Below are 26,877 nucleotides of genomic sequence, written 5' to 3'. Positions count from 1 at the left end.
CGACGCCGACCTCTTCCTCCGCGACGTCGCATGCCTCCGCGACGTCGAACGGTCCTCCCTCGACGACGAGCGTCGCCGCCGTCGTCTGGATGCTCTCGACGTCGAGGATCCCCTCGACGTCGACCGGCGGTGTCGCCTCGACGGCGAGCGCCGATGCCTGCTCCGTCCATGACGTCGGGATGAAGCCCTCGACGTCGACGACGAAGACGACGTCGACGGCGGCTTCGTCCGCGGTGGCTTCGACGTCGAGTCGTCCCGATGTCTCGACCCGGAGCCCCGGGGAGAAGGGGAGCACACCGCCGTCATCCCTCTCGACGTCGTCGTCGACGCTATCGACGTCGACGGAGACCTGGATCGCTTGCTGGGCTTCCTGCCTCTGGGGAGCCCCCCAGAGGCCTCAGCAGAGGCAGAGGGAACCCTCCCTGACTGCCCAGACCCACCTGCAGCCTGCAGGCGCCTCTCCTCAAGGCCAGACAGCCTGATCTTCGCCCTTTCCTTCAGAGTGCGAGTTGTAAACTGCTGGCAGATGACACACTCCTCAGGGACATGATCTTCAGGGAGGCAGACGATGCAGATCTCATGTGGATCACCTCTGGCCTTCTTCCTCTCACATGCTGGACACTTCACAAAGAGTCCAGGCATTTTAGAGCCCTAAAACACCTGAAGCAGCACACAGAAGAGAAGAGAAAACCAAGAGAGTAAACTGCAACACTTTTAGAATACAAAAGTGCCAAAACATGCAATAAACCCTTGAAACAAGGGAGAGCTCAATGCCAGGGTCCTGTAAGCAGGAGCCGGAAAAAAGAACTGAAGTCAGTGGGACCTGCTATGCATTCTGGGATACTGGGAGAAGGTTCTAGAAGGTTTCCTTAAAGGCACAGTATCCTGTTTAAACCACATAATGGCAGCATATGGGGCTTGTCTGTCCAGGCCTTCCTCTCTATCATTTCTGAGGGGTTTTTTTTTGCAGTAAAAGCATGGGAAATCTGGACAGGCTTTGCTGTTTGTGGATTTTTGGTGGAATTTCTAGTTGAAGTACTGGACAGTGTAGCCTGTGGATATAGGCTGCATTATTTGTCTTTAAATTTTCTCTTAAGTGTCTTTGCAGTTCTGCAATTTTTTGACAACTTAAGAGATTATTTTTGATTGCCGGGGTCCACGCACATGGGCGGGACTATTCACTAGATTATGACTATACACAGAGATCCCCTACTACAGAACCAGCGGCACCAGAGTTATATGGTTTGGAACTGCAAGTATGCCTTTATTAAAGCATCATCTTGTGACTTTGAGCATGCTAAAAACTTAGCTGCTTGGTAATCACTCACAGTTGAAACATGCTAGTTGCTGCATCACGTCAGTAAACAAAAAAACACTACATTCTTACATATATAAACGCAAATTTCTTGAATTTTGAAATAGTATAAAGAGTGGTGTCCCAGACAGGGATTCATCCGTATAGCAAACCAGCCTGAAGTTGGACGCTTGCAGCATCACCCCTACCATTTTCTAACTGCAGAGGACACGTCAGCCATGCAGCAAATGTAACAGGCAATACTACTGCTGAAGTTCACAGGTACAGCACAGCAACGCCATTCATCCGTCGTGGTCGCCGGGATGACGTCACGGTGTCTACTTAGACTCTGCCCCTGCGCACTGACGTCAGTTCTGACATCACTTTCATCGCCAGAAGCGCAGAACCATGCAAGCCACTGACCACTGGTGCACCTTACTAGGGCCCAAGAAGTGAGTCCCAAGAATGGGGAGGATGGGTGGGGCGGTAAGGAATCTATAACTACATATGTCTCTTACAGATCCATTTTTATCGAAGGTAAGTAACTTGTTCATCTGAAAGAAACTGTAGTTATAGATTCCTTAACTTAGAATAAATACCCCAGCAATATCAACCCCGGAGCTGGGTCTGCGAACTAAGTTCACATGAGGAAGTCCAGGAGAACAGAACAGCCGAAGAAGCCGTCTCTCAAGACTTGGCTGTCCAGACAGTAATGCTTTGTAAATGTGTGCAGATGCCCATGTGGCTGCCTGGCAGTTATCAGTAATGGGACTCCACGTCCCAAAGCAGTAGTGTCCGCCATCACCCTGGTAGAGTGGGCATGCAGTCCTACCGGAGGTTCCTTCTTTGCCAAAGAATAACAGATCTTGATACATAAGACAACCCATCAAGAGATGGTATGTTTGTGCACAGGAACTTTTTGGTGCGGTCAAGGTAGAAGGACAGCGCATGTTTTGGGTCCAGATGGTGGAGTCTCTCCTTCTCTTTGAAAGGGTGTGGAGGAGGGAAGAAGGTGGGCAGTGTGATGGTCTGACCTATGTGGAAAGAGGTGACCACTTTGGGCAGAAAAGAGGGTCTAGTGCGAAGGACAACTTTGTCTGGATGAACAGCAAGAAAGGGAGGCTTGGAGGACAGAGCCTGAAGCTCACTCCCCCTGTGAGCAGAGGTGACGGCAAGCAGGATAGCAGTCTTTAAAGTAAGAAGATGAAGAGGACACTTATGTAGTGGATCGAAGGGAGCGCAGATGAGATAAGTAAGTACAAGATTCAAGTCCCATTGGGGCATTATGAAGGGAGGAGTTAAGAGATGAGTAATGCCCTTTAGAAATCTATTTACAATCAGGGACTTGAAAAGAGAAGGCTGATCAGGGAGGCGAAGAAAGGCCAAAATGGCCGAAAGATAGTCCTAAAGAGTGTCCAGAGCAGAGCTCTGCTGGGATAAAGAAAGAATGAAGAGGAGGAGATCTGAAAGAGGGGCAGAAAGGGGATCCATAGCCTTTGCTGCGCACCATGCCACAAATTATTCCATCTACAGGCGTATAACGTTTTAATGGAGGGTCGCCTGGCTGCCAAGATGACATCACAGACTTCAGAAGGAAGGTCGAAGGCTGTCAACTGTCACCGCTCAATCTCAACGCAAGGAGGTGGAGTCTGGACAGGTTCAGTGGAGGAACGTCCCCTGCTGCTGCGAAAGAAGATCCTCCCGAAGAGGCAGTCTGAGTGGAGGATCAATGGCCATGCTCAAGAGCTCTGGGTACCAGACTCTTCGTGCCCAGTCCGGAGCCACAAGAATGACTTGTGACCGGTCGCGCTTGATCTTCTTCAGCACTCTGGGCAGAAGTAGTACAGGCGGAAAGGCGTACAGGAGGCTGCAATTCCACTCGTGACGAAAGGTGTAGCTGAGCTAGCCGCCATGGAAATTCCAATGTTTAGAACTGCTGACATTGCGCGTTCTCTGCGGTGTCGAATAGATCTAATCAAGGCTCTCCCCACTGCTGAAAGAGACCTTACACCACCTCCAAGTGACGACGCCATTCGTGATCCATCATGTCGTCCGCCCTGGCGTTCAGGGAGACTGCAATGTGTTGAACCACCAGGGTCATGCCCTGATGTTTCAGCCATGTCAAAAGGCAAAGAGCAGTGACATAGGGTCCACAACCCAACCCCACCCTGCCCTGTTTGTTGCAGTACCACATAGCAGTGGTGTTGTCCGTGAACACCTGCGCTACTCTTTCTTTGATAGAAGGAAGGAATGCCTTCAGTGCAAGACAAATCGCCCGAAGCTCCAGAAGGTTGACGTGGAGCCCGGACTCTGCCAGAGACCAGAGACCTCTGCTCTCCACCTCTCCCATGTGGCCGCCCCATCATAGAAGTGAAGCATCTGTAACCACTGTGAAGTCTGGTTGGGGAAGGTAGAGGGTTCTGTTGTTGACTCAATTCTGGTTCTGGAGCCACCACTGCAGCTGATGTGACAACATCGGAAAGATTCCCCTGATGCTGCGCCCACTGGAACTTCAGGTCCCACTGCAGAGCCCATATATGCCACCTGGAATGATCTACCAGCAGGATGCAGGAGGCCATGAGGCCCAACAGCCTCAAAGTCAATCTCACTGAAACCCGGATAATGGCTGCAACATCTGTATCATAGCCTGAATATCCTGGACTTGCTGCTTGGGAGGATAAGCCAGAAACTGCGCTCTATCCAGAACTGCTCCGATGAAAAGGAGTTTTCTGAGAGGGAATCAGATGTGACTTCGGCACGATGCTAGTGAACCCCAGCAAATGCAGGAGGGCAGCTGTAGTCTGGAGGTGGGAGATGACAGCCAGGGGCGAGCCCACTTTCAAAAGCCAGTCTTCAAGATAGGGGAAGACTGTAACTCCTGATCTGCGCAGATGAGCGGCGACCATCGCCATCACCTGGGTGAACACCCGAGGGGCGCTGGTAAGGCCAAGGGGGAGCCCGGTAAACTGAAAATGCACGTGGCCTACCGTCAACCATAGGTAATGTCGGTGGGCAGGCAGAAAGGGAATGTGAAAATAAGCATCCTGCAAGTCCAACAGTACCATCCAGTCTCCAGGGTCGAGGGCAGACAAGACCTGAGCTAGGGTTAGAATTCTGAACTTCTCCTTCCGGTTTCCCTGAGGTCTAAGATGGGACGCAGGCCTTTAATCCTTCTTTGGTACCAGGGAGTTGTGGGAGTAGCAACCACGACCTACTTCTGGCACAGGGACGTGTTTGATGGCTCCCTTGGCCAAGAGAGCCATAACTTCCTGGCGGAGAAGGGCCAGATGATCCTGCGACATGCAATAAAGTGTTGGTAGCATGGAGGGAAGGGTAGTCTCAAAGGGGAGGGAGTAGCCCCTTCGGACTATTTGCAAAACCCACCTGTGTGATGTGATGTTCCACCAGTGAGGGAGGAGATGGCAGATCCTAGTGCCCACTGGCAGTTGGTGGCCCTGAAGAGACGGACTAGGAAGGGTTGAAGGCTGCTGCGGAGGGGCATTGGTGGACTGGCCTGCCCTCTACTCCCAGAACCACGACACTGGGTCCCACGTCCCCGGCCAAGCAGAGGCTGGTTAGTTTGCACGGGCCTGTGGCTCTGGGCAGAACGTGGCGGGGCACCCCTTGCGTAGCCACAAAAGGCAGACTGCATGGGGCGGAAGGTGGTCAGTGAGGCCCAAGCATCTGGCTGTAGGTCTACAGTCCTTGAAGCGCTGGAGCGCGTTGTCTGCCTTGTCGCCAAATAGGCGACGGCAGTCAAAGGGCATGTCCAAAAGGGTTAAATGGACATCCCGAGAGAAGCCAGTGGACTACCGACGTGGAAATCGTTCGACCTAGCGAGTCGGCGGTGTCCAGCCCACACTGAATGGAGAACTTTTCTGAGTCTCTACCCTCTGCACCCGCGTGGGAGAACACGTCCGGTCACCGTGGCAGCAATTGTGCAACCGTGTCCCACACAGTGTGCGAGTAATGGCCCAAGAGACATGTGGTGTTCACCGACCTCGGTCCTAAACAAGCAGAAGAAAACATCTTCTTCCCAAGATGGTCCAGCTTCTTGGATCCCCTATCAGTTGGTGCTGTAGGGAATGCGCCTTTTAAGGTTGAGACTTGGACCACCAAGCTCTCCGGGGTAGGGTGTTGGGAAAGGAAAGTTTGGTGGCCCGGAGCAGCGGTGGCGTTGGGCAATCATCCTGTCTACAGGAGCCCCTGTACTGGGCTTGGACCAAGTGCCCAGAAAGATGTCAGTGAGGGCCTCATTGAAAGGCAGTAGGAGTGCCAAAGAGGATGCTGCTGGATGAAGCACCTCAGTCAGGAGGTAATCCTGACTGCCACCGTAGGAAGTTCGAGGCCCAAGGCCTCAGCTGCCCTACGCAACACCACAGCATAGGAAGCTCCCTCCTCCGTAGCCACGGTAGGGGAAGAATGTATGTCAAGGTCTGCGGAGGTATCTAGATCACTGGCATCACCCAACTCCTCTTTCCAGCCCACAGGTTCCTCAATCTGGTCTGCTAGAGGGGCAACACACCTCCCAGTCTTCATCACCCTCGTCTACCTGCCAATCAGGGCGGTAGGGAACGCCAGGGTAGAACAGCAGTATAAAAGTACTCCCCGGCGTCGGTACTGGCGTTGGTCGGTGCCCATCCGGCTCCGTGTCCAAGTCAGGGGTGAGGCTGGGGGTCGACACCGGCTGGGGTCACAGTCGGCATCTGAGTCATTGCTTGGGAAGGCACCATGAGGTCGACCGGCACAGATCCGGATCAAGACCTGGATCCAAGGGGGTACTGCGGCACCGGGGTTGGAGCCACCAGCATCGAAGGCCTAGAACCACCAACCGAGTCCACGGGGCCCAAAGGCACGCCGGCCTAGTCCGGCTGCCCAAAGATGGAGTGGAGAGCTTCGTAGAATGTAAGAAGTTTGTCAGGGGATGCTCCGGCATCCCGAAAGGGAGGGAAGCACAGAGCCGTCCCAGCTGGCTCCGAGGGCGGAGCCGGAGAGTGGCAATGCTACGGGTCCCGCGTCACGTCGGTCGTCGGACTTGGAGAAGGCGAAGAGCGATGATGCTTCTTCGCCTTCTTTTTGTGCTTTGACATACACGAGGAGTGCGAAGACTTCGATGACGAGTGGTGATGGCTCCGCGACCAGTCCGGTGACCTTCCTCTCGAGCAGGACCTCGAGCGGCGCAGAGCCGACTGCCGGGCCTCCAACAGCTTTCAGGACCACTCCCGCAGACTTACGATTCATGGCTCGGCAGTCGGAGCATGACTTTGGGTCGTGGTCGTGCTCCAGGCACCAAAGGCACATGAGGTGCGGATCCGTGACAGACTTCAACTTGTGACATGAGTCACAAAGCTTGAAGCCGGTCCGATGATGGGACATCCCTCGTACACCAGGAGTCAAAAGACTCAAAATGACGTCGACAAAAAGTTGAAAAAGGGTTTAGTCAAAAAAGACTAAAGGGGCACGCTCTCTCCGGATATGCTCTTTCTGGTGCAGAAAACGAAGAACTGACGTCAGCGCGCAGGGGCGGCGTCTAAGTAGACACTGCGATGTCATCCCAGTGACCACGACGCTGACAACGACGACCGACGCCACCTACCGACGAGCAGGGGTACTTTCAGGGGTAATTTCGCCGAATCCAGTCTGACGACTGAGGGTAATTCTAAGGTAAGGAATCTATAACTACAGTCTCTTTCAGATGCTACATTTAAGGTCTAGCACCAAGCTTTTCTTGACCATATCTAAACTTCTGTATCAACTTGTTCTAATCTGGGTAAGTGTCTTTTGGTATAGTACATTTTGGTCTTTATTTAATAGGAGCAGAGGCAGAAGTCACACTTAAGACATTCAAAAACAGGTCACAAGTTGTTACAGATTTGAAAAGCAGGCATACTCCAATGATGTCTACAAAATCATTGTAGGCAAAGGCCAGGACCTTGGCAGACCCAACTGTCACAAATACCACATATTCACACAGGCTGCATGTTATGCTCGGCTAAAAAAAAGTAAATACGGGGGTAGCTTATATGCATTAAAAAGGAAGGTTTAGGCCTGGCAAAAGGTTTATTTTGCCAGGTTGAATTTGAAGTTTGAAAGTGTACTATAGGCTGCAATGGCAGGTCTGCGGCATGTTTTAAAAGGCAACTTTTAGTGGGTGGCACAATGAGCGTTGCTGCCCACTAGTATTTTTTAATTTACAGGCCCTGGTTACCCGTGGTACCATATATGAGGGTCATACAAGTAAATTAAATATACCAATCAGGTGTAAGCCAATTGTAGAATGCTCTGGGGGGCGAGCACAAGCACTTCACTACTGGTTGGCAGTGGTAAAGTGCACAGAGTATTAAAAGCCAACCGAAACGGGTTCCAATGGGTTCCGAAAACTGGATGGGTGAAGGCAAAATGTTTGGGCTTGACCCTGCAGAGAGGGCCAAGTCCAACACCTACAATAGAAAAACTCACACATATTAGGAAGAAGTAGGGGAAATAAATTGAGAAAATCTGGATTGATAACTCAAGACACTCAACACTGTTTCACAGTTCAATAGTGGCATCTAGAATACCGGGTTCTGCTCAAGTTGACAAACGCTAATATGTAATTTATACGTTTGAAATGTTCTAATATTTAGTCTCTTTCATGTCAAGGATGTCCATGCTGTATGATTTTATCTTTGATTTCTACCTTGTTTCCACCATTCCTATGCTTATTTTCTTTATCCAGCAGTGCTAATTTATCCTCCAATGTTTGATATTATCAGGTGGTCGCTTATGTCACAAAAATGTGTTCTTCATTTAGAAAAATAATGTTCAGTATTGGCCTTTCATAGTCTCCTTGTGAAGCAGTCAATTACATCAACATTTTCTTTATATCTTGTTATGTGCTACCCCTGCCAGTGCAGCCTCACTATGGGGCATATTTATAAAAAAATTATGCAGCGCAGCAAGTCACCTTTCTCCGCTGCGTCATAGGGAAAGGGCAGGAATGCGACGTATCTAACATTATACGGTGCATTCCTGTCCCTTTCCTGCGCTGGCGCTGGCGCACAATGAGCTACCTAGTACCAACGCAGGCACCCTTGCACCATGGTGCAAGGGTGCCTACGTTGTAAGCAGGATACCTTGCTGCACAAAATAATTCTCCTCCACACATAGAAAAAGGAAGTAACGATGAGAAATAAAGATATTTCTCCTCGCTACCCTTCCCCTGGGGAGGGTTAGCATTTTGAAGCGTTCCCCAGTCTACCAGTAATGGTAAATCTGGGAACGACCCAAAAGCCATAGGTGGATGCGTGGGAACACCCACACTTCACCCATGGAATGCCTCCCTGGGGCAGAGTAACGCAACACAATGACTTGCAATGTGTTGCGTTACTCTAGACTCTGTCAAGCCAAGGAAGGCTTCCTTGCGTGGCTTGATAAATCTAACTTAGGTGTTGCGTGCTCTTGCACCCCATTGCATGCAAGTCTTTAATAAGTAGGTTCCAACTTTATTACTTCTCTATTCATTTAATGATTTTCATTTAATAACTTGTATCATTTGTGTCTCACTCTTTTCATGTTTCTGGCTTTATCACTTACATTTCTATCATTATTATAGGTTATGTTTTAAGAAGGCTTTGTAAGGAAAAATGAAACTACTATATTTGTAGCATTAAAAATATCTATAAAGTTAAATACAAAATTTAAATACTAGGAGCAGTACAAAACAGCATTTTCTATAATGGCTGAGCTTCAACCAATACAAAAGTTTGGTCAGTGGCGTAACCAAACTTGAGGGGGTCCCCTTGCTAAGTACATGGAGGGGACCTCCATGCTCCGGACACAGTCGGGAGATCTCAGGCCGGACTGGCCATAGCGGGCATGGGGCGATTCCCCGGTAGGCGGGAAGGGTGGGGGCCGATTTTGCAGTGGTGGGGGCTGTTTTTGCTACTGGGGGCTTGGTTTCGCTGGTTTGGCTTTCCAGTCCGGCCCTACCACCCATGCACACTGCCGGAGGGGGGCACCCTGGAGCTCGGTGGCCAACCGCACCGCTGGGGCTGTGTGGGCTAATGTTACACCACTGGTTGTGGTCTGTTTGTCCACACCCCATACAACAGTACGTTTAAGTAAGTGCAGTAATGTCCAGCGTTGATTAGGGATAGCTGAATCCATGCTAGACTTTCAGGATATGTAAACAAAACAGGGAAACCTCACTTGTTATCAGCTCGCACAGTCACAGCTGCTGCCGCATCGCCATACTGGACTATGTACTATGCACCAGCAAATTGCAAAGCCTTTTTAAAAATTGTTTTTTCAGTTCTCTACTTTTGATCATTTGAAAATAGTGCGTTAACTCACTTGGATGTTATACAACCTAATGTCAGAATGCACTACCCTCAATTCCAGATGCAAAGGGAGCAATATACTTTTCCACACTTCTCCGTATCTGCAGTTAACCATACACAATAGAAATATGTTGGTTCGGAGTAAACTCCAAGAAAAGGGAATGGAATGAGATAGAAAACACTGGGTATTGCCAGTCGGCTGGTTGCTGACGTCTATTCTTCTGGTACTGAAGTTTGGCGCAGGAGCCGGGTCCGCCATCTCCAGGTGGTCTGTTAAAATGCTTAGAGGAGGTAAAGAGATGGATGACTTCCTCTCTCCTCAAGCTGAACGGGGATAAAACTGAGCTGATGCTCCTGGGGCCCGCTAACCCTATTGCGGTCAACTCCCTGTGGCCTTCGTGTCTTGGTACCCCTCCAATACCCAGGGATAATATAAAAAGCCTTGGGGTTTGGATGGACAAGACTCTTTCATTTAATACGCAGGCCATAAAACTTGCGGCCACTTGCTTTGGCCTCCTAAGGATGTTGAAGAAAGTTCTTCCCCTTCTGCCGGTGGTGGCAAAGCAGGTGGTCATCCAGGGTCTAATTCAGTCCCGCCTGGATTCTAATAATGTCCTTTACTTGGGCGCCCCGGACTATACACTGCGCAAGCTCCAGATTGTGCAAAATTGTGCGGCTCGCACCGTGCTCCAGTTGCCACGAAGGACGTCGGCAAAGTCTAATCTGCTTAGCCTGCACTGGCTCCCAGTGCGACAAAGAATTGCCTTCAAGGCGTTGTGTATATTCCACCAAGCTTTTTGGGACACAGGACCGGCCATCACTCGGGACCTAGCAAGACAGTATCAACCTGGCAGAACTCTCCGCTCTAGCCAGGCATGTAGGGCTATAGTCCCCAGAATAAAAAAGGCAAGAACTGGTGGCAGGACGTTCAGTTACAACGCCGCCAATCTGAGGAATTCGCTTCCGTTTGAACTTAGATCCAACACAAACATTTCCACCTTCCGGAAACAGCTGAAGACTTTTCTTTTTAATGCCTCTCCCTAACCTCCTTTTCTGTTTGTTAAATTTTACTGTTGGCCATTAGCGCTTGGACGCCTCAGGGCAGCAACTGCGCTTTATAAATTTACTTTTCATTTCATTTCATTTCAAGTTTGCTGGTTTACAGTAGACATCTAAAAATAATCTTAATATCATTAATACGTATCTCTGGTTGGAGTACTCTACCCTAGCTGTAGCAAATGATATATTTCTACAGAATCTCTACGCCTCAGACTCTCTGGAGTATTGATGGAACACTGTCATTCCTGGAACGTATGTTGTGTGAGTACACATTCTCTGATTCTACCATATAGTCCGGAAACCTACAATTCCAACAGCATTTAAAAGTGATGAGGATCCTTCCCATTTCTCACATAGTTTAATATCCAAAAACAGAAGCGTACTAGGCCTAAAATATTATGGGTACATATATGCTGTCCAGGAATGCCAGCTTTAAATTGATTTGCTTTTACATCCTGCACAGGGCTTAGCTCACCCCCGATAAACTCATCCGACTCTTCCGAGCTACTGAGGGGTCCTGTACAAGGTGTGGTGAACATGGGGCAGAGATGCTGCACATGGTGTGGGCTTACACCCTTCTGGTTGATTACTGGAGGGAACTGGTTGCACGTATTAATGATGTAACCCAAAGATCGATCCCACGCAGCCCCCTGGCCTGCCTAGTTGGGGGATTCCTGGGACCTACTAGACGTAAGATCACCACCAGGTTTGTAGACTTAGCTCTGGTCTTAGCAAAGTGGGAGATTAGTATGCACTGGAAGGATGCTAGGGACCCTAGATTAACAAAGTGGAGGGAGTAACTTATGTGGTGGGCAGGATACAAGAGTGCACTATTACTCTGGGAAGTGAGATGGGGCCGTGGCTCAATAGATGGGCCAGGCTTGGGAGCACTTACAGTATTGTCTCAAACAACCTGAATTGGATCCCCCTTCTCGTTCACCAGTGTCAGATAATGTACCTTACGAGGGACAGCCATAACTACCTCTTCTTTTCACACAACGTGGGGCTGGATGCGACCGGACTGGGCATACCTATCCATTTACGCTGCGGTGTGATTGGCATCTTCTATGTTATTAGATATTGGGGCAGGGGCACAGAAGAGCTGAAAAAGTGGATGGGTAGGTGGGAGTTATTGTTTGTACTTCGACAGGTCTTTATAAAAATGAATGTAGGGTGCATTGCTTTGATAACATTGACGTTGTCTACAGCACTAGAAGATGTATTACTGTTTTATGCACCTATAACAGCGCCTTACTGCACTGTTGAACCCGGCAGGGCTGTGTTTGTACTGTTTCAAACACAACATTTTGCTTAAAAAATAGCCTATTATCTACAGTGCAACAAAAATACTGTTTATATTCCTTCAAGGTTTATCTCTGAAATGCTACTGTCAAACTATTCGCATATTCAGAGTATGTTCAAATTCTTTAGAATGCTTAGCTGTATTCAGTCAGCTTCAACTTCAAAACAGCTTTACGACAGAAAACCGCCTGCAAGGTTTCCACAAGGTCAGGCAACAAGGTCTTGGATTCAGCAACAACAAGGCAGATTTACAATAAGTGACGCATCCCTGCATATCAGCAGGGATGCACCAGGTATTGTGCGTCACGGCTCCGCAACCATGGATGCGTCGCATTTACAATGAGGCACACCATGGGGCAAAAATGGACAGATGCGCGACGCTTCTGTCCCGTAAAGGTGGCGCATTGCTGGAGTTGCGTCGCAAGCAAGGCTCGGGAGGTGCCCATCCATACAATGCTGCGTCAATCCTTACGCCTGCTTCAAGCAGGCGCAGGGTTTTGACGCAGCATGGCCTTAAAGGTGGCTGAGTGCCACTTTTAGGAGGCGTTCCTGCGCTGGAACGCAGCCCCGCGTGCTGGAACGCCTACATGTGGTGCAGGGCTTTACAACGTGACGCATCTCCCAGATGAGTCACGTTGTAAGTACCCCGCACCATGGCCCTGGATTTGCGCCGTCGCTGCGTCACAAAAGTGATGCAACGGCAGCATAAAAGTGGCGCAAGGGGCGTTGTAAATCTACCCCAACGTATCTTGATTGCCTAGCAAGGGTGCTCAGAATTACGAGGCAACTCATCCTGGATAACTTTAAAAGGCTACCAATACATCCAAGTATTGTGAGAATTCAGTGGATTCATATTTAATAGAAATGTAGCTCGTGTTCGCCGCTTATGTTTAGTGCATCCTCCAGAGATGCAAGCTGTTTGGCCAAGCAGCTCTGATGTTACGAGTGCCCTGCCAGCCTTTCCTTCCTTGGAATTAACTTTGAACCAATGAGTTCAGAATACTGCGCTCTCGCGCTTGCCAAGCGCAGGAAGGTAGGCCTTGCCAAAGATCATGACACCCAAGAGCCCCATTCTTGCGCTCTTTCACATTCCGTCATTCTCAAATATTTGTTTAGTCATCACCGTTCTTATTCTTCCTCACGGGTCAGAACGTCATCATTTCATCAGTGACTGTGGCTTCGAAGATTCATGTCTTATGATAATTGGCAATCGTGTGTGAGGTCCCTGCCCTCTAACTTAAGTTTTACCACTTGAAGCTATTGTTTGGTTGAATTTGAACAATTTTATTTCAAATTGTTTCTGCACCATTGTTTACATATGTTTTCACATTTTGGGACTGAGCGTATCCTAACTGCAGCACTGAACATTATTGAAGGAAATGTGTGTGTATATCTGAATACATGCATATTCAAATTGTAAACGAATTGACTTAAATATTGTTGGTGTCTTTGTCCCATGTGCAAAAGTTTTTATCTTTGAAAGACTATCCAGACAATATCTATATATATTTCTTTTTTTTCACTTGAAATATATGGAAAAAGTGGAACCAGTTATAATAAATGTATGCAAAGATATCCTAAAAATCGTGCATGGTATCTGCCCATACTGCATCCACTACACTGGACGCCAATTAATAGTTAAAAAGACAACCCCAAAATCATTTGAGGGATTATATAAGTAGGTTGGGGAAATGCACACAGTTGTAAAGTTTAAAGAACAGAGACTGAACTGCTTTGCGAGTAACTATCCATTTCTGCTGTGGAGTCCCCCAAAGCATAATGTTTGCAGTAACAGTCTTCTCACATTGTCCTGCCAACCTTTTAGAAGTGAGGGCCACTCAGATGTAAATTCAGGACAGCCTCCGCATACATACATAGAACCACCTTGACAATCAAATTTAAGCTGCAAGCTCCTCGCTGAGACATTGATAGTTGTCCATGTTAGGCACAAAAGGAGCATTTTTTATTCAAATGTGTTGTATAGCATTCATGCAACTTTTTAGCTCTTCAGAGTGATTCGCTCGGCTGGAGAAGGGCGGAGCGAATGAGAACGTAGGAAATCATAGGTTCCTTGGATCTGAGGATAGCCCTCTCCTCCGTGGATAGTCTGGGCCAAATGCCATTCAGCACAGGTTTAATGTGAGCTTCTTATTGAATCATAGGCAGTCTGCTTCAAGGACAGGAAGGATGTGGAGGAGGTTACAGGGGAGAACCTTGTACATGTAGTAACCTATCCCCAAAACTTTTGTACCTCGCTGGGCTAACAGCAAGAAGGTGGTTAACCAATGACCTTAGGTATCTGGTTGGAATGGGTTTATTGCCATTAATCAGGTAGTGTAGATCAGTGGAGTTCCACCTTGTGAACATTGTGGTGCCTTGAACTAGGTTTTGCCCTCAAACCAACAGCACTGTTGGGCTTTCAATAGTGGAGTGATATAGTCTGTGCATTTGTAGTCTGAAAATTGTGGATCAGGGCTTACCTATGCAGCATGTGAAAGGAGTACCCTTTATTAAAAGGTGCCAGTGATCAAATGTATACTCTTGGAAACTGCACTGACTGGAGCATGAATTATAGGTAAGCTTTGAAGATCACGGCTATGCTGGCTGCGTAATGTGAACATAGCATCACACCAGACGAAACTGGTTACGGTGGATTTGGAACTCCAGTGTTGCTACTTTCTGTTATTAGAAAGGGGCAGATATACTAGAGTTGGGGCAAATCTTTCAGAAACATGAATGCAAAAGAGAGGGGCCACGCTACTCCAAGAGATAGGGTTCCAGATAAGACTTAACCATCACAAATAAATTCGCTTGAAGACCTGAATTCAATCACCTCAGTTGTTCATAACCTATTTCAGTGTGACACACTCATACGCACCAATCTTCAAAGCAACCAAAAAGACAATCCTCAATTATCAAATTTAATATAAAAAATATAAGTTAATCAAGAAAAATAAATATAAAACCAAGTAATCAAAATCATTAAAAACATATATCAGAGCTACACAATAACAGGAGAGGCAACACATAAGACATGCACATTTGTCATAAAATATGTTCATTTGTAAAAATCCATTGAAATGACACGTTGTCTAATTTTTTCTCAACATGTGAAACTTTGTTCCTCAAATTTAACAAAACTAGGCATTGACACGTTTGGGTGGGTATAAAAGGATAAGACTACATTCTTCATGACAATAAGAATATACCCCTCCTAACGATTTAACAGTATGTGCCTGTATTCACTCTAAGATAAGGCAAGCTCAAATCTGTTCGGGCTTTTTTTTAAGTTTGGAGATGAACCCTAAATCCTATTTTCGATAAAGACCACCCTTAGAATATGTGTTCGAGACATGTAGCAATAGCCAACGCCACTAATGGGATGTTCTTTATGTTTCACTAAAATCTCTTGAATTTAGAAGTTCCTCCTGTGTGGCATTAACGCAAACTCTGTTGTGTTGTAGCAGAAAAAGGCATAGGTGTTAAGGATTTCTCCACTATGAGTTTTAATTAATTCACTCGAGTTGCGGGAGATTTTTGTTGATGAACTTATTGATTATACATATATTTTTATATTAAAATTGATAATTGACAATTGTCTTTTTGGTTCCTTTGAAGACTGGTGTGTGTGGCACTGAAATAGGTTATGAACAACTGAGGTGATTGAATTCAGGTCTCCAAGAGAACTTATTTGTAGCAGCAAATCTTTCAAGGCAGGGAAAGAAGTATGCTTACATTGTGGGTATATGGGCAGGAAATGTCCATCAAGAGTGGACATCATTACATTTATATTTTCATTCTAAGATACCTCACAGTTTTTTTATAGTTATAAAAGCATTGCTCAGAAGTACAGGCTTCAGTGGTCCTTCAACTGTCAATAATATATAAATATAAATATGTGACTTGCGTTGTGTTATATCTTTTGTTTTTGTTTTTTTTCACTTTGCACTTTTTCTTTTCTCAGTCAGTGTGAGCGCAACCCATGCCCAATGGACAGTAAATCATGCCGAATTGCTGCCAATTCCATCTCCTACCACTATCTACCTCTCCACTCCAACCGGTCAGTGCCGAAGGTCCTCTTCACAATGTCCACCAGCCACACTATGGGGGACAGCCTCCGCTTTGCCATCATTAGTGGGACAGGCCACAGTGCTCTTGCCGTCGAGCGATCTGACCGCTACACAGGTGTACTCACCCTGAACAGCCCAGTGACTGGCCCAGCCACCATAGAGGTGGAGCTAGAAATGACAGAGATGTCTAGGAAGGCACTTCTGGGAAGGCATATCTTTCATGTCACCATCTTTGTATCCCAATATGACTTCTAAAGGCTAACCAGGACAGATCATGGAGGCAACTGGAGGAACGGGATTTGTTGAACATGGTTCGAGACCTGGGCCTGAATCGCATGTGCTTGGAGATCCTTTCAAATTGTAAGATCAGCATTTATAGTACTACAGCCAAGTTACTCGCATTACAATAACAATGTGTGAGAGAGCCAGTTTGGTTGAAATCATGTTGGCAGTCTGAAGAGAGAAAAGAATAACAGCGGCAAGGTTGTTAAAACGGACTAACCTGTCACCCTTCACCAGGATGTCCCATCTGCTCAGAGAAGGCACTGTGGTCAGTTTCATATCACTGCTGCTTCTGCACAATTATGTCCTGATCTGTTGATTCCTGAAGAAAAACAATATTGAACATGTGGCTCCTTTCAAAAGCACTATATATTTATAAAATGCATTGGGTGCAATCATGAAGGGGAGCAAAACGAATGTGACTGTCATATAACAGAAAAGAAAGTAGAAATAATGGAAGGTAATAGTATTGATAATAGCGAAATTAAAACTGGACAGAATGCAGAATAAAGAGTGTAGATCACCAGAGACGGAGCAAGAGACAAAATGAAAGCAAGAAAGAATAGAGTGAGAATGACAACAGAAAGAATGAAAGAAAAAAGGGAGACAATATCACGGGAAAGAAAGAATGGTCAGGAGAATAGGGAATACGTTAAGAGAAAGAAAGAAATGAAAAAGCAAATAACCTTCATTTGTCATGGCATTAAAGAAAATGCAAATTAGAAACACAACAGTAAACTGCATTAAATCAAGATTGTTTTAGTCTGAAAAAGCAGTTAAGAAGGAGACAGTTTAGACATGTTACTTATTTTAATATGATTTTTGCTTACATCCATTATAGCTAAAGTTTATTACTACGCATTTGCAATATGTACTCCATGAGCGCAACAGAAGAAACAAGTACTGTACACTCAGTGCACTAACGCAAGGGGGATTAAGAAAATGTAATATGTTCCATTTTAAAACCTATTGAAGTTTCCAATCAAGCAATTGACATTATCTGTGGAACATTAATAAGCCAGAAAAATATAACACTTTACAGGTTGTATCAAATAAAGAACAGAACTAATAACATGTATATTTGGTGTTGCTCACTTTATTAATTAATGTTTGAGATATATCTGTGTCACACTCTTTCAATTGACTGTCTATATTTTGCAGTAAACAGCAGGCCCTATAATTGCGGAGTGATCACATAGCAAAGACAATGAATGATGGTTTTGAACGTGAAAATAATACTTAATTTTGGGTTGTCCTGATCTCTGAGTACCAGCCCGATTAACTCTGAGGTTTCACTGGCAGATATCGCCTCTGTCGCACTTATTATTAAACATATACATCAAACTCCACGAGAATCTCCTACACCTTTACCATCACCTTAAAATACTACCTGGAAGACATTCAAATATCCCAAGAGTCGCAGGAGAGACGGGTCAATTCACAGCTGACGCCAGAGGTCTGTTGTGTATTGAGACTATGAGTGGACAAACCAACCTCAAGCTAAATGAGCCTAAAACTGAAATTCAAGTCATAGGCTTTCAATGCCTCCCCAAACAAACTCCGTCTGACCGCACCTACTTTCTATGGCCAGACTATACTTATCAAATCCAAAGTACAAAATGTGGGAGTCATTTGGGATGGTGACCTTGGCTTTGATTCTCAGAAGGGAGCTCACCTAAAAAACTAATTCTTACAACTCAAATTACTTTAAAGAAGCCTACCAGTAACTTCCCTATAAATACTTGTACTTGTAGGAGTACTGTTCAACTTCTGCCTCGACTATGGCAGTGCTGTATATAGTCTATCCTCGTACAAGATCTTAAAACTGCAGTAAGCCCAAACTGTATCTAGCCCCCTAATCTTTGAGCTAAAAAACAATAATGTGTGATATCACACCTGAAAAGCCTGAACTTGTGTTCCTTACAAAAAAGAATCAAGTGCAAAGTCCCTTTCCTCATCTACAAATGTGTGGAAGGCTCTACCTCCAAAAAAGATACAAAGTTACCTATCACTCCATCCTCTCAGCTCCACGGGGAGTAACCATCTTCTAACACCTAGAACCACAAGCAAAAGCAGAGGAGACTGGCGATTTGCAGCGGGAGCGCCTGGTGCTTGTAACAGCCTTACATTAGGCATTGGCAGTGTTTCATTTCCATGCTCCTAAGAAAACCCTCAAAACCCATCTATTGCAACACTAGCTCTTACCTCCAATACTACTACTACAACAATTACTACTACTATTAAACAACAAGTATGGCAGCAGCAATCATCTGCCCAGAGAGTTGTTGGCATAAAGCATACCTTTTATCTGCAGGCAAATGCATTGGCCACTGGATTCAAGAGAAGCATCCTGTTGTCTGAGGGAGTCACCATGATTCTGGTACAATGGGATTTTCCTCTACCCTTTATGATTTTAGGATATCATGATATGGTGGATCCTGTTGGTTTGATGGTCTCATAAATGTCATACTCAATCGAAAACATGTATTGAGACCAGCAGTATCAAGATATGGGCCTTTAACGTTTCTTGCATCAGCAGTCCCCATAACTTAGACTTTAAGGGGTGAGTTAGAAGTAGGGGTGGGTAAACGTTCTGCTCTGCCTGTGGAGTTTTGCCTACTCCGCTTTCCAAGCAAGTTCCGACAAAACTCCACCAACCGCAGTGGGGAGGAGTTTTTTTCTCCCAAGCAGCTCACCAACGTTAAGTTGGCGTGCGAGAATTTCCATCCCCTAGCATGATTTACAGGCACTAGAACGCCTCCCGGCGAGACCTCAATGTGGACAGTTGCGGCAAGTTGCAACCATTCCTGCAGAGAAAGCTATTGGTCAAGTAGAAAATATACTCGAGCGTCAGAACAAAGCGGCGTCCTTTGGCGTGGAACAAGCTCCTGGTGTTAAAAATTAGCACGGGCAGCATGGCATGCCGAATTCTACCCACTCACAGAACTCTGCGGATTTTTTCTGTAACTATGCAGAATTCTGCAGAGTGATTCTTAGCAAGTGTTGCCAACCCCTAGTTCGAAGCCCCAACTTCTCTCTCTGAACTGTGCCACGTGTCACAAGCCCCGATTACTGGATCCATAGTGGATTAACCAGACTTCAAGGCTTTAGGAATAGAACTTTCACCATAAAATCATTAAAATTGACTTCAGTGGTTACTTTTTAATTTTGGGTGTAGGTTTTTGGGCTACTGTGCTTTTTGGAGCCATTATGGGGATTCCGAGCCACCTTCTTCTCAAACACATTGTGTTTACTTAATTTCTACCCAGGGCCTCAGAGAAAACTAGGGCAAAGGGGAGACAAATAACCTAAATATTGCACACAGAGCTTTACATTTTATGCCACAACATGTTTTGTTGAGCCGTACACCTTGTGAAATATTAGGAGTCAGGATGTATGCATCAAATCTCACAGAAGGGAAGAATGTCCCATCTTGAACTGTTACAGGATTTGCAGTGTACTTGATGAAGCCTGAGAGTCTGCCACAGGACCATCATTGCCTGCTGTAACTGGCTGGTTACAGAAGCTCGGAGAATTTGAAGTAAGATATTGGAATGAAGGAAGGGTTTATGTGTGCCTATGGAGAACCTGTGGTAGTATTAGTTAACAATCATTTGCAATGCAATATGTGTCACATTAACGAGAGTTTAAGCTATTGGCAATGCAATAGCTTAAACTCTCGCAAATGCTAGACCTTTTGCATTGCAAATATTAGTTTTTTTCTACCACCTATGCAGCGCTTTCGCATTCATAAAGGCCGCATCCCTTTCGTTAAACAAGCCGCGTCTAAAGAAAGGTGCGTGTCCGACATTAAAGTGAAACCGCGGCATGGGGACTTTGACAAAAGAAAAGCATCTGTTTGTCAAGTTGACAAACAGATGTTTTTTTCCAGGTAAAAGCGCCCATGCCGCGCTTCCACTATATAGTCGGCTGCGTACCTATCTTTGGAGCAGTTTGTGTCAAGACAGGGGCGCTGCCTCTAGGAATGGGAAAGCGCCGTGTGGGCGCTAGTAAGCAAAATAAATAAATAAGCGCTGCCACAAAATACGGACCGCGTTGCTAAAATAAATACAAAATGCGGCCGCTATACTTAAAGCGGGCCGTCATTAGTAAAAATGTTAATATAAGCGGGAGGCATGCTGCGAGGTACTGGGTGGAACAGGGGAAGAGCATTAAATAAAATTGTGCTCACCAACTTATAAGACAGACCATGTAACAACACAAGTAAAAGGTCCAGTCGTTATGGGATGTAACACATGGAGACAAGGAGGTACCAAGGAGGGACTAACATGCCTAATAACTACTCAGAAGCCAGCGTTTACGAAGGAGAATGACACAAGCCAGTTAGAAATAAGGGCAGAGAGTGGGCAGGGCTTAAAAGCCCTACTCCACTACTGCATGCCTCCCAGCAGCGCATGCGTTGCCCAGGCTCGACCTAAAAAAGGAACAAGAAGAACTATAGTTACTTACCTGTAAACTGTGGTTCTCCAGTTTTGGTGTCTTTCATAGATTCACATGCTTGAATATCCCCCGTCGTCGAAGTGGGAGTCCCACGGTACATAAAATAGCAGTCATATATGCATGTATACATGAAAAATATAACTAATAAAAATATACATACATATAGTGCAGTAAATTGTAAATTCTAAAAGTACCATAGAACATAATAGGCCCATTGAAAAGCCTAAGGGAGAACTCACTTTAGTAGCATATCTGAGTCATTATGTGTTGGATCACATTCCAGCCAATCAGGCTGTAGCCTCATCTAGAACCTTCTCCTCAGAAGCCCAAGTCCTCAGATTTTCGTAGCACAGAGTAAGTAAAAGTGCCTGAGGAGAAAGAGAGCCTCTGAGGGGAGGATGGGAGGGTCGCATGTGAATCTATGAAAGACACCAATACTGGAGAACCACAGTTTACAGGTAAGTAACTATAGTTCTTCTCCAGTATTAGGGGTGTCTTTCATAGATTCACATGCTTGAATAGAGTAGAAAGCAGTAAAAACATCACAGGAGTCATAAAGGTAATACATCAAGCAAAGAAGGTAAATATATATATATATATGGTAATATGCACTAAATACCAAAACATAATTATGAAAAAACCTTTATGACTGGAGGCGGGTAGCAACAGAGGCTCACCTTTACTGGAAAAGATTCCGCAGCACCGCTTGACCCACTGCCGCATCCGCGGCGTCTGTTGATTGCAGGCAGTAGTGCTTAGTAAAAGTATGGCTGCTCGACCAAGTAGCAGCTCTGCAGATCTGGCGTAAGGGTACCCCCGCAAAAAGGGCAGCCGAAGTAGACACTGCTCTAGTTGAATGAGCTCGAACAGGAGCAGGAAGGGGCTTTCCAGCCCGTTGGTGGCAGAAGGATATGGTAGAGGAGATCCACCTGGTTATAGTCTGCTTGGTAACAGGTTGTCCTTTGCAAGTTGGACCATATGCCACAAACAATTGATCCGATTTTCTGATAGGTGCAGTTCGTTGAATGTAGAATTTGAGACAACGTTTCAAATCTAATGAATGCAATGACCGCTCAGCTGGAGTTTGCGGAGCAGGAAAGAAAGTCTTCAGAATTACAGGTTCGTTGAGATGAAAGTCACTGGGAACCTTCGGGATGAACTTAGGATTAGTTCGTAATGTCACGGCCTCGTTGGAGAATTTTAGGAAAGGAGGCTGTATGGTAAACGCCTGGATGTCACTGACACGTCTTGAGGACGTTAAGGCGAGTAAGAGAGCAACTTTCCACGTGAGAAATTTAAGAGTTGCCGAGTGAATAGGTTCAAATGGTGGTAGAAGTAGTTGAGATAAGACCAAATTCAAGCGCCAGGCAGGCGGAGGGCGACGGATAGGTGGAAACATCCTAAAAAGGCCCTTGTAAAATTGTTTAATGATCCTTGAAGAACATAAAGATGTGGAACCATCATGGCGGAAACGGGAAATCGCCGCCAGAAACACTTTAAGAGTTGAGTGGGACAGACCTGATTTTGCCAGGGATAAAAAGAAAGGTAAAATTTGTTCAGGTTTTGCAGTCATTGGGTCCAAATCCTTGGTGCGGCACCAGACACAGAAACGTTTCCACTTGAGTTGGTACGTTTTTATGGTGGAGGGTGCGCGAGCCCGCGCTAACACCTCCCTGCAGTCCTTGTCAATAGTTAAACGTGCAAATTCATTGTACTCAGGTTCCAGGCATGGAGTTGAAGGTATGCTGGATCCGGATGACAAATTAGTCCCTGCTGCATCGTGAGGAGGTGCGGCAGAGGATGGAGTGGCAACGGATCGGACTGCGAGAAGAGGAGCAGGTCCGTGAACCATGGACGTCTCGGCCACTTGGGTGCGATCAGGATGATGCGACAAGGTTGGAACCTCATCCTGTGTAACAATCGAGGGATCAGAGGAAGTGGAGGGAAAGCATAGATGAAATCGTTCGACCAATCGATCGAAAATGCATTCCCGCTCGACTCTCTGTGGGGATGCCGACTTGCAAAGCGTGGGCATTTCTTGTTGACAGCAGTCGCGAAAAGATCCATCCGTGGCTGGCCCCACCGCCGGAATATGTACTCGACCGTGGGCTGATTGAGTTCCCACTCGTGATTGTCTGATGATGCTCGGCTGAGAGAATCCGCCAGAACATTGGCCACACCTGGCACGTGAATGGCTGTGAGATGAATTTGACGTTGAATCGCCCAATCCCATATTTCTTGTGCTAGTTGAGAAAGTGGAAGAGACCTCGTGCCGCCCTGCTTGTTGAGGTAGTGCATGCTGGTGGTGTTGTCCGTCCTCACCAGCAAAGTGTGTCCCCGCACTAACCTCTGGAAAGATTTGAGGGCTAAGAAAATCGCCAAGAGTTCCAGACGATTGATGTGCCAAGTTCGTTGTATTGCCGTCCACTTCCCTTTCACAGACATGCCGTCGAGATGCGCTCCCCAGCCTTCGAGAGACGCGTCTGTCGTAAGCGTCAGAGTTGGGGGTTCGTCCTGGAATGAACGGCCCGCAGATATGTGTGGAGGGTGAGCCCACCACTCCAGCGCATTCTGTATGCGAGGTGTTAAAAGGACCTTGTCCTCGAAGGACCCCGACACCTGTTTCCACTGCCTGTCCAGTTCCTCCTGGAGAGTCCTCATGTGCAATCTGCAATTTGGAATGAGGTGGATGCACGAGGAGGCCATGCCAAGGAATGATTTGAACATTCGGACAGAAACGGACAGTTTTGATTGGAGGGAGCGCACCATCATTAACATGCGGTCCTGTCTTTCCTGGGAAACGAACACTTTTCCCTGCCGAGAATCTAGCAAGGCTCCGAGAAAATTTCTCCGTTGCGATGGTTGAAAGTGTGACTTCTGGCAATTGATTGACAGCCCCAAGGCGTGGAAAAGGGAGACGCAAACTTGAGTGTGCTGCTCCGTCTGGTGAAAAGTGCTTGCCTTGATGAGGCAGTCGTCCAGGTATGGGTAAAATTGAATACCTTGGAGACGTAGGAAGGCAGCTACGGGGGCCAAGATTTTGGTAAAAACCCTTGGTGCTGAGCGGAGGCCGAATGGCAGGACTTTGAATTGGAAGTGTAGCTGCCCGACCGTGAAGCGGAGATACTTCCTGTGTCTGGGGTGGATTGGCACATGGAAGTAAGCGTCCTGAAGGTCGATTGTGGAATAGAACTCGCTTGGATTGAGAAAATTCAGAATTTGGATCAGAGTCAACATCTGAAAAGTTTTTGAAATTAGAAATTTGTTTAGAGCTCGTAGATCCAATATTGGACGCCATTCCCCCGACTTCTTCTTGACTAAGAAAAAGCGGGAATAGAACCCCTTGCCGCGTTGACCTTGCGGCACTAGTTCGATGGCTCCTTTTTTGATCATTAAGTTCACCTGGGCCAGAAGGTCCTTGAAATGAGGGGGTGGTGGCCCCGAAGGTGGATGAGTGGGTGGAAATTTTGTGAATTCCAGGGTATGTCCTTTGGATATAACGTCCAGGACCCATTGGTCGGAGGTGATTGTGGACCATTTGTAAAAGTATTTCGAGATGCGACCTCCAAGATGTACGGTCGGCAAAAGGAAGGGTCTGAGGCAGTCACTGCTTTTTGGTGTTTGATCCACCTCTATAAGTGGATTTCCTTTGGTAAGGCCTGGAGGTGGATTGTCGAGTTTGAGATTGATAGGCACCCCGCTGTCTGTTATCGTTGTAGGTGTTGAATGAACGATATTGACTTGAGCCACGAAAAGTAGAGGAGCCTCCGCCTCTACCCCGTGCACCCCGAAAAGGCCGTTTCTTGTATTGTAGGCTCGCCAAGGATTTCGCAGTGTCAGTGTCCTTTTTTATCGCCTCAAGGGCATCATCCACATGTTTGCCAAACAATAATTCTCCGTCATACGGTAAATCTAGGACTCTTGCCTGAACTTCAGGACGGAAAGTGGTAGAGCGCAGCCAGCCTTGACGCCTCAAAACTGCAGCCCCCGCCAATTGTCGAAATCCCGTGGAGGAAATATCGAGTGCACAATCAATGATTTCGGAAGAAATCAACTCCCCCTCGTGAATAATCGCCTGTGCTTCTGTCCGGATTGCCTCAGGCAGCTGAGGAATCAATGCAGCAATCTCGGACCACATCTGGCGGTCATAACGGCCTAGTATAGCCAGAGTGTTTGCCGCCCTCACTGTAGTAGCCGCCATGGTCGTGAATTTCTTTCCTATGGAATCCAATTTGCGGCCTTCCTGATCAGGAGGAGACGTGAGTGGCGTTGCAGGATTGCGCGATCTTTTTTGTGCAGCCTGAGTAATTACCGAATCTGCCTTCGGTTGAGACACCAAGCAGGCCGGAGAAGACGCCGGTGCTTTGTATTTCCTGTCCAATCTGGGTAAGACCGCAGGAACAGAATTGGGACGTTCCATCAATTTAAGGCCTTCCTTCCAAATATATTCCACGATTGGTATAGTGTGGGATTGCCTTTGTGAGATGTCTTTAAAGTCATATAGAAAGCAGTCACTTTCATGCTGTTGTTGTTCGACTTTGAGATGAAACCGTTTTGTAGCCCGGATCATCAAATTGTGGAAATGTGCCATGTCCACTGGGGGCGAATGTAGAGGCGAGGTGGGCGGAGTGGAAGGTGTTTGAGCCCTATAATTGTCCCACTCAGCCATGTCGGCGTCATTGTCGTCGTCATCTGTGTTGTGAGGATCCGGATCCTCGTCGCCAGTGTCAGGGCGTGCACCATCCGGTGAAGCCGGTGAAACTGGTGTAGGTGCCTGAGGGAGTTGCGGTTGAGGCTGCGGAGGAGGCAGTGGTGCTGGAGAAGCAGGAGTAGAAGAAGGAAACCTGCGGTTATAATCATCCAGCATGTGCTGAAGGTTCATCACCAAGGACAGAGGTATCTGGGTAATAGGCTCTGAAGGCACCGGTTCGGACGTATCAACAGGAAACAAGTCAGTCCCATCTTCGACATTGTCCACCACATCACCCTCGTCACTATATTCCTGGCACTTAATGTTCAAATCCGAAGGACTTGTTGCCTGTGTAAATAATCCTTCCACTTCCGAATCGTTTCCGGATTCTTCCTCACCAGACTGGAATAATTTGTCTGGAAGACGAGCGCCACTCCTCACAGGACTCAGTTGGATGAGTGGTATGGTCCGCAAAGAAGAAGCAGTAACCACTGTGTAGATGGAAGCCGTTTTTGGTAGAGGTTGGTGCGACGCCAACGAGCCCATTGGCGTAAATGCGGCACCGTCAGCAACACCCTGAGGCGGGTGCATTGTCGACAACGAGGCCATCGGCGTCGACTAGGACGGAATTTTCTTCGTCGACGAGGATTCCTTGTCCGTCGACGGGCCCGTCGACGGAAGCGGGGCTTTATTCGTCGACGAGAGTGGAGCTTTGGCCGTCGACGACGAAGGCGTCGACGGTGTGAGAGTCGTCGACGAGGCCGTCGACGAGGTAGTGCTGGTCGACGGAGGCGTCGTCGACGGGGGCACCGTCGACGGGCCCGTCGACGGGGTGCTGGGTGGAGGCTTGGTCTTCGTCGACGATGTATGCGCCGACGATGGATGCGTCGACGGCTTCGTCGTCGACGGGGCGCTGAGTGGAGGCTTGGTGTTCGTCGACGGTGTATGCGCCGACGATGGATGCGTCGACGGCTTCGTCGTCGACGGTCTATCCTTGACGGTCGCCGACGAGATCTTCACCACTGAAGAGATGGGTCTCACCTTCGAGGTCGCCGTCGACGAGGTGGTCGTCGTCGACGTAGCGCCGGTGGACATGGAACATGTCGTCGTCGACGTGGAGGTGGTAGAAATGGATTTCGTCGACGCTGAAGACGTCGACGGGCGCGTCGACGAGCCCGTCGACGAGCCAAAACCAGATTTCTTACTGGTAGGTAAGGCTTTGGGCGCAGACGTCAGAGAACCAGGTCCCGTAGACGTGCCCTGAAGCGAATCCTGTGGGGAGACAATCCTAGAGGGATCCAACAGTCTACTCTTCTTGAGAAAAGGAGAAGGAACCTCAGTCTCAGCCCCACGCTTCTGAGAGGACTTTGAAGTAAGAGATGACAGGCTCTCTACATC

The 26,877-nt window shown here is 47.2% G+C and overlaps 2 protein-coding genes across 6 annotated transcripts in view; one reads left to right on the top strand and one right to left on the bottom strand.

Moving 5' to 3' along the window:
• The window catches only part of LOC144799178 (fibulin-7-like), a 231,877-nt gene extending 214,471 nt beyond the window's left edge, over positions 1 to 17,406 (top strand). For both annotated transcript variants that reach the window (XM_078670427.1, XM_078670428.1), the window contains one exon: positions 15,941 to 17,406. In XM_078670427.1, the coding sequence (XP_078526553.1) occupies positions 15,941 to 16,301 (361 nt within the window). In that variant the 3' untranslated portion in view covers positions 16,302 to 17,406. The remainder of the gene's footprint in view (positions 1 to 15,940) is intronic.
• LOC144799177 (C-type lectin domain family 18 member A-like) overlaps positions 1 to 26,877 on the bottom strand; it is a 901,971-nt gene that overhangs the window by 660,135 nt on the left and 214,959 nt on the right. For all 4 annotated transcript variants that reach the window (XM_078670425.1, XM_078670423.1, XM_078670422.1 and 1 more), the window contains one exon: positions 16,549 to 16,650. The gene's annotated coding sequence lies outside the window, so the exon portion shown is untranslated. The remainder of the gene's footprint in view (positions 1 to 16,548; positions 16,651 to 26,877) is intronic.

Source organism: Lissotriton helveticus, chromosome 12 (genome assembly GCF_964261635.1).
Source record: "Lissotriton helveticus chromosome 12, aLisHel1.1, whole genome shotgun sequence".
Lineage (NCBI taxonomy): Eukaryota > Metazoa > Chordata > Amphibia > Caudata > Salamandridae > Lissotriton > Lissotriton helveticus.
The sequence above is the reverse complement of the archived record's forward strand: the minus strand, read 5'-3'. Positions and strand labels throughout refer to the sequence as shown.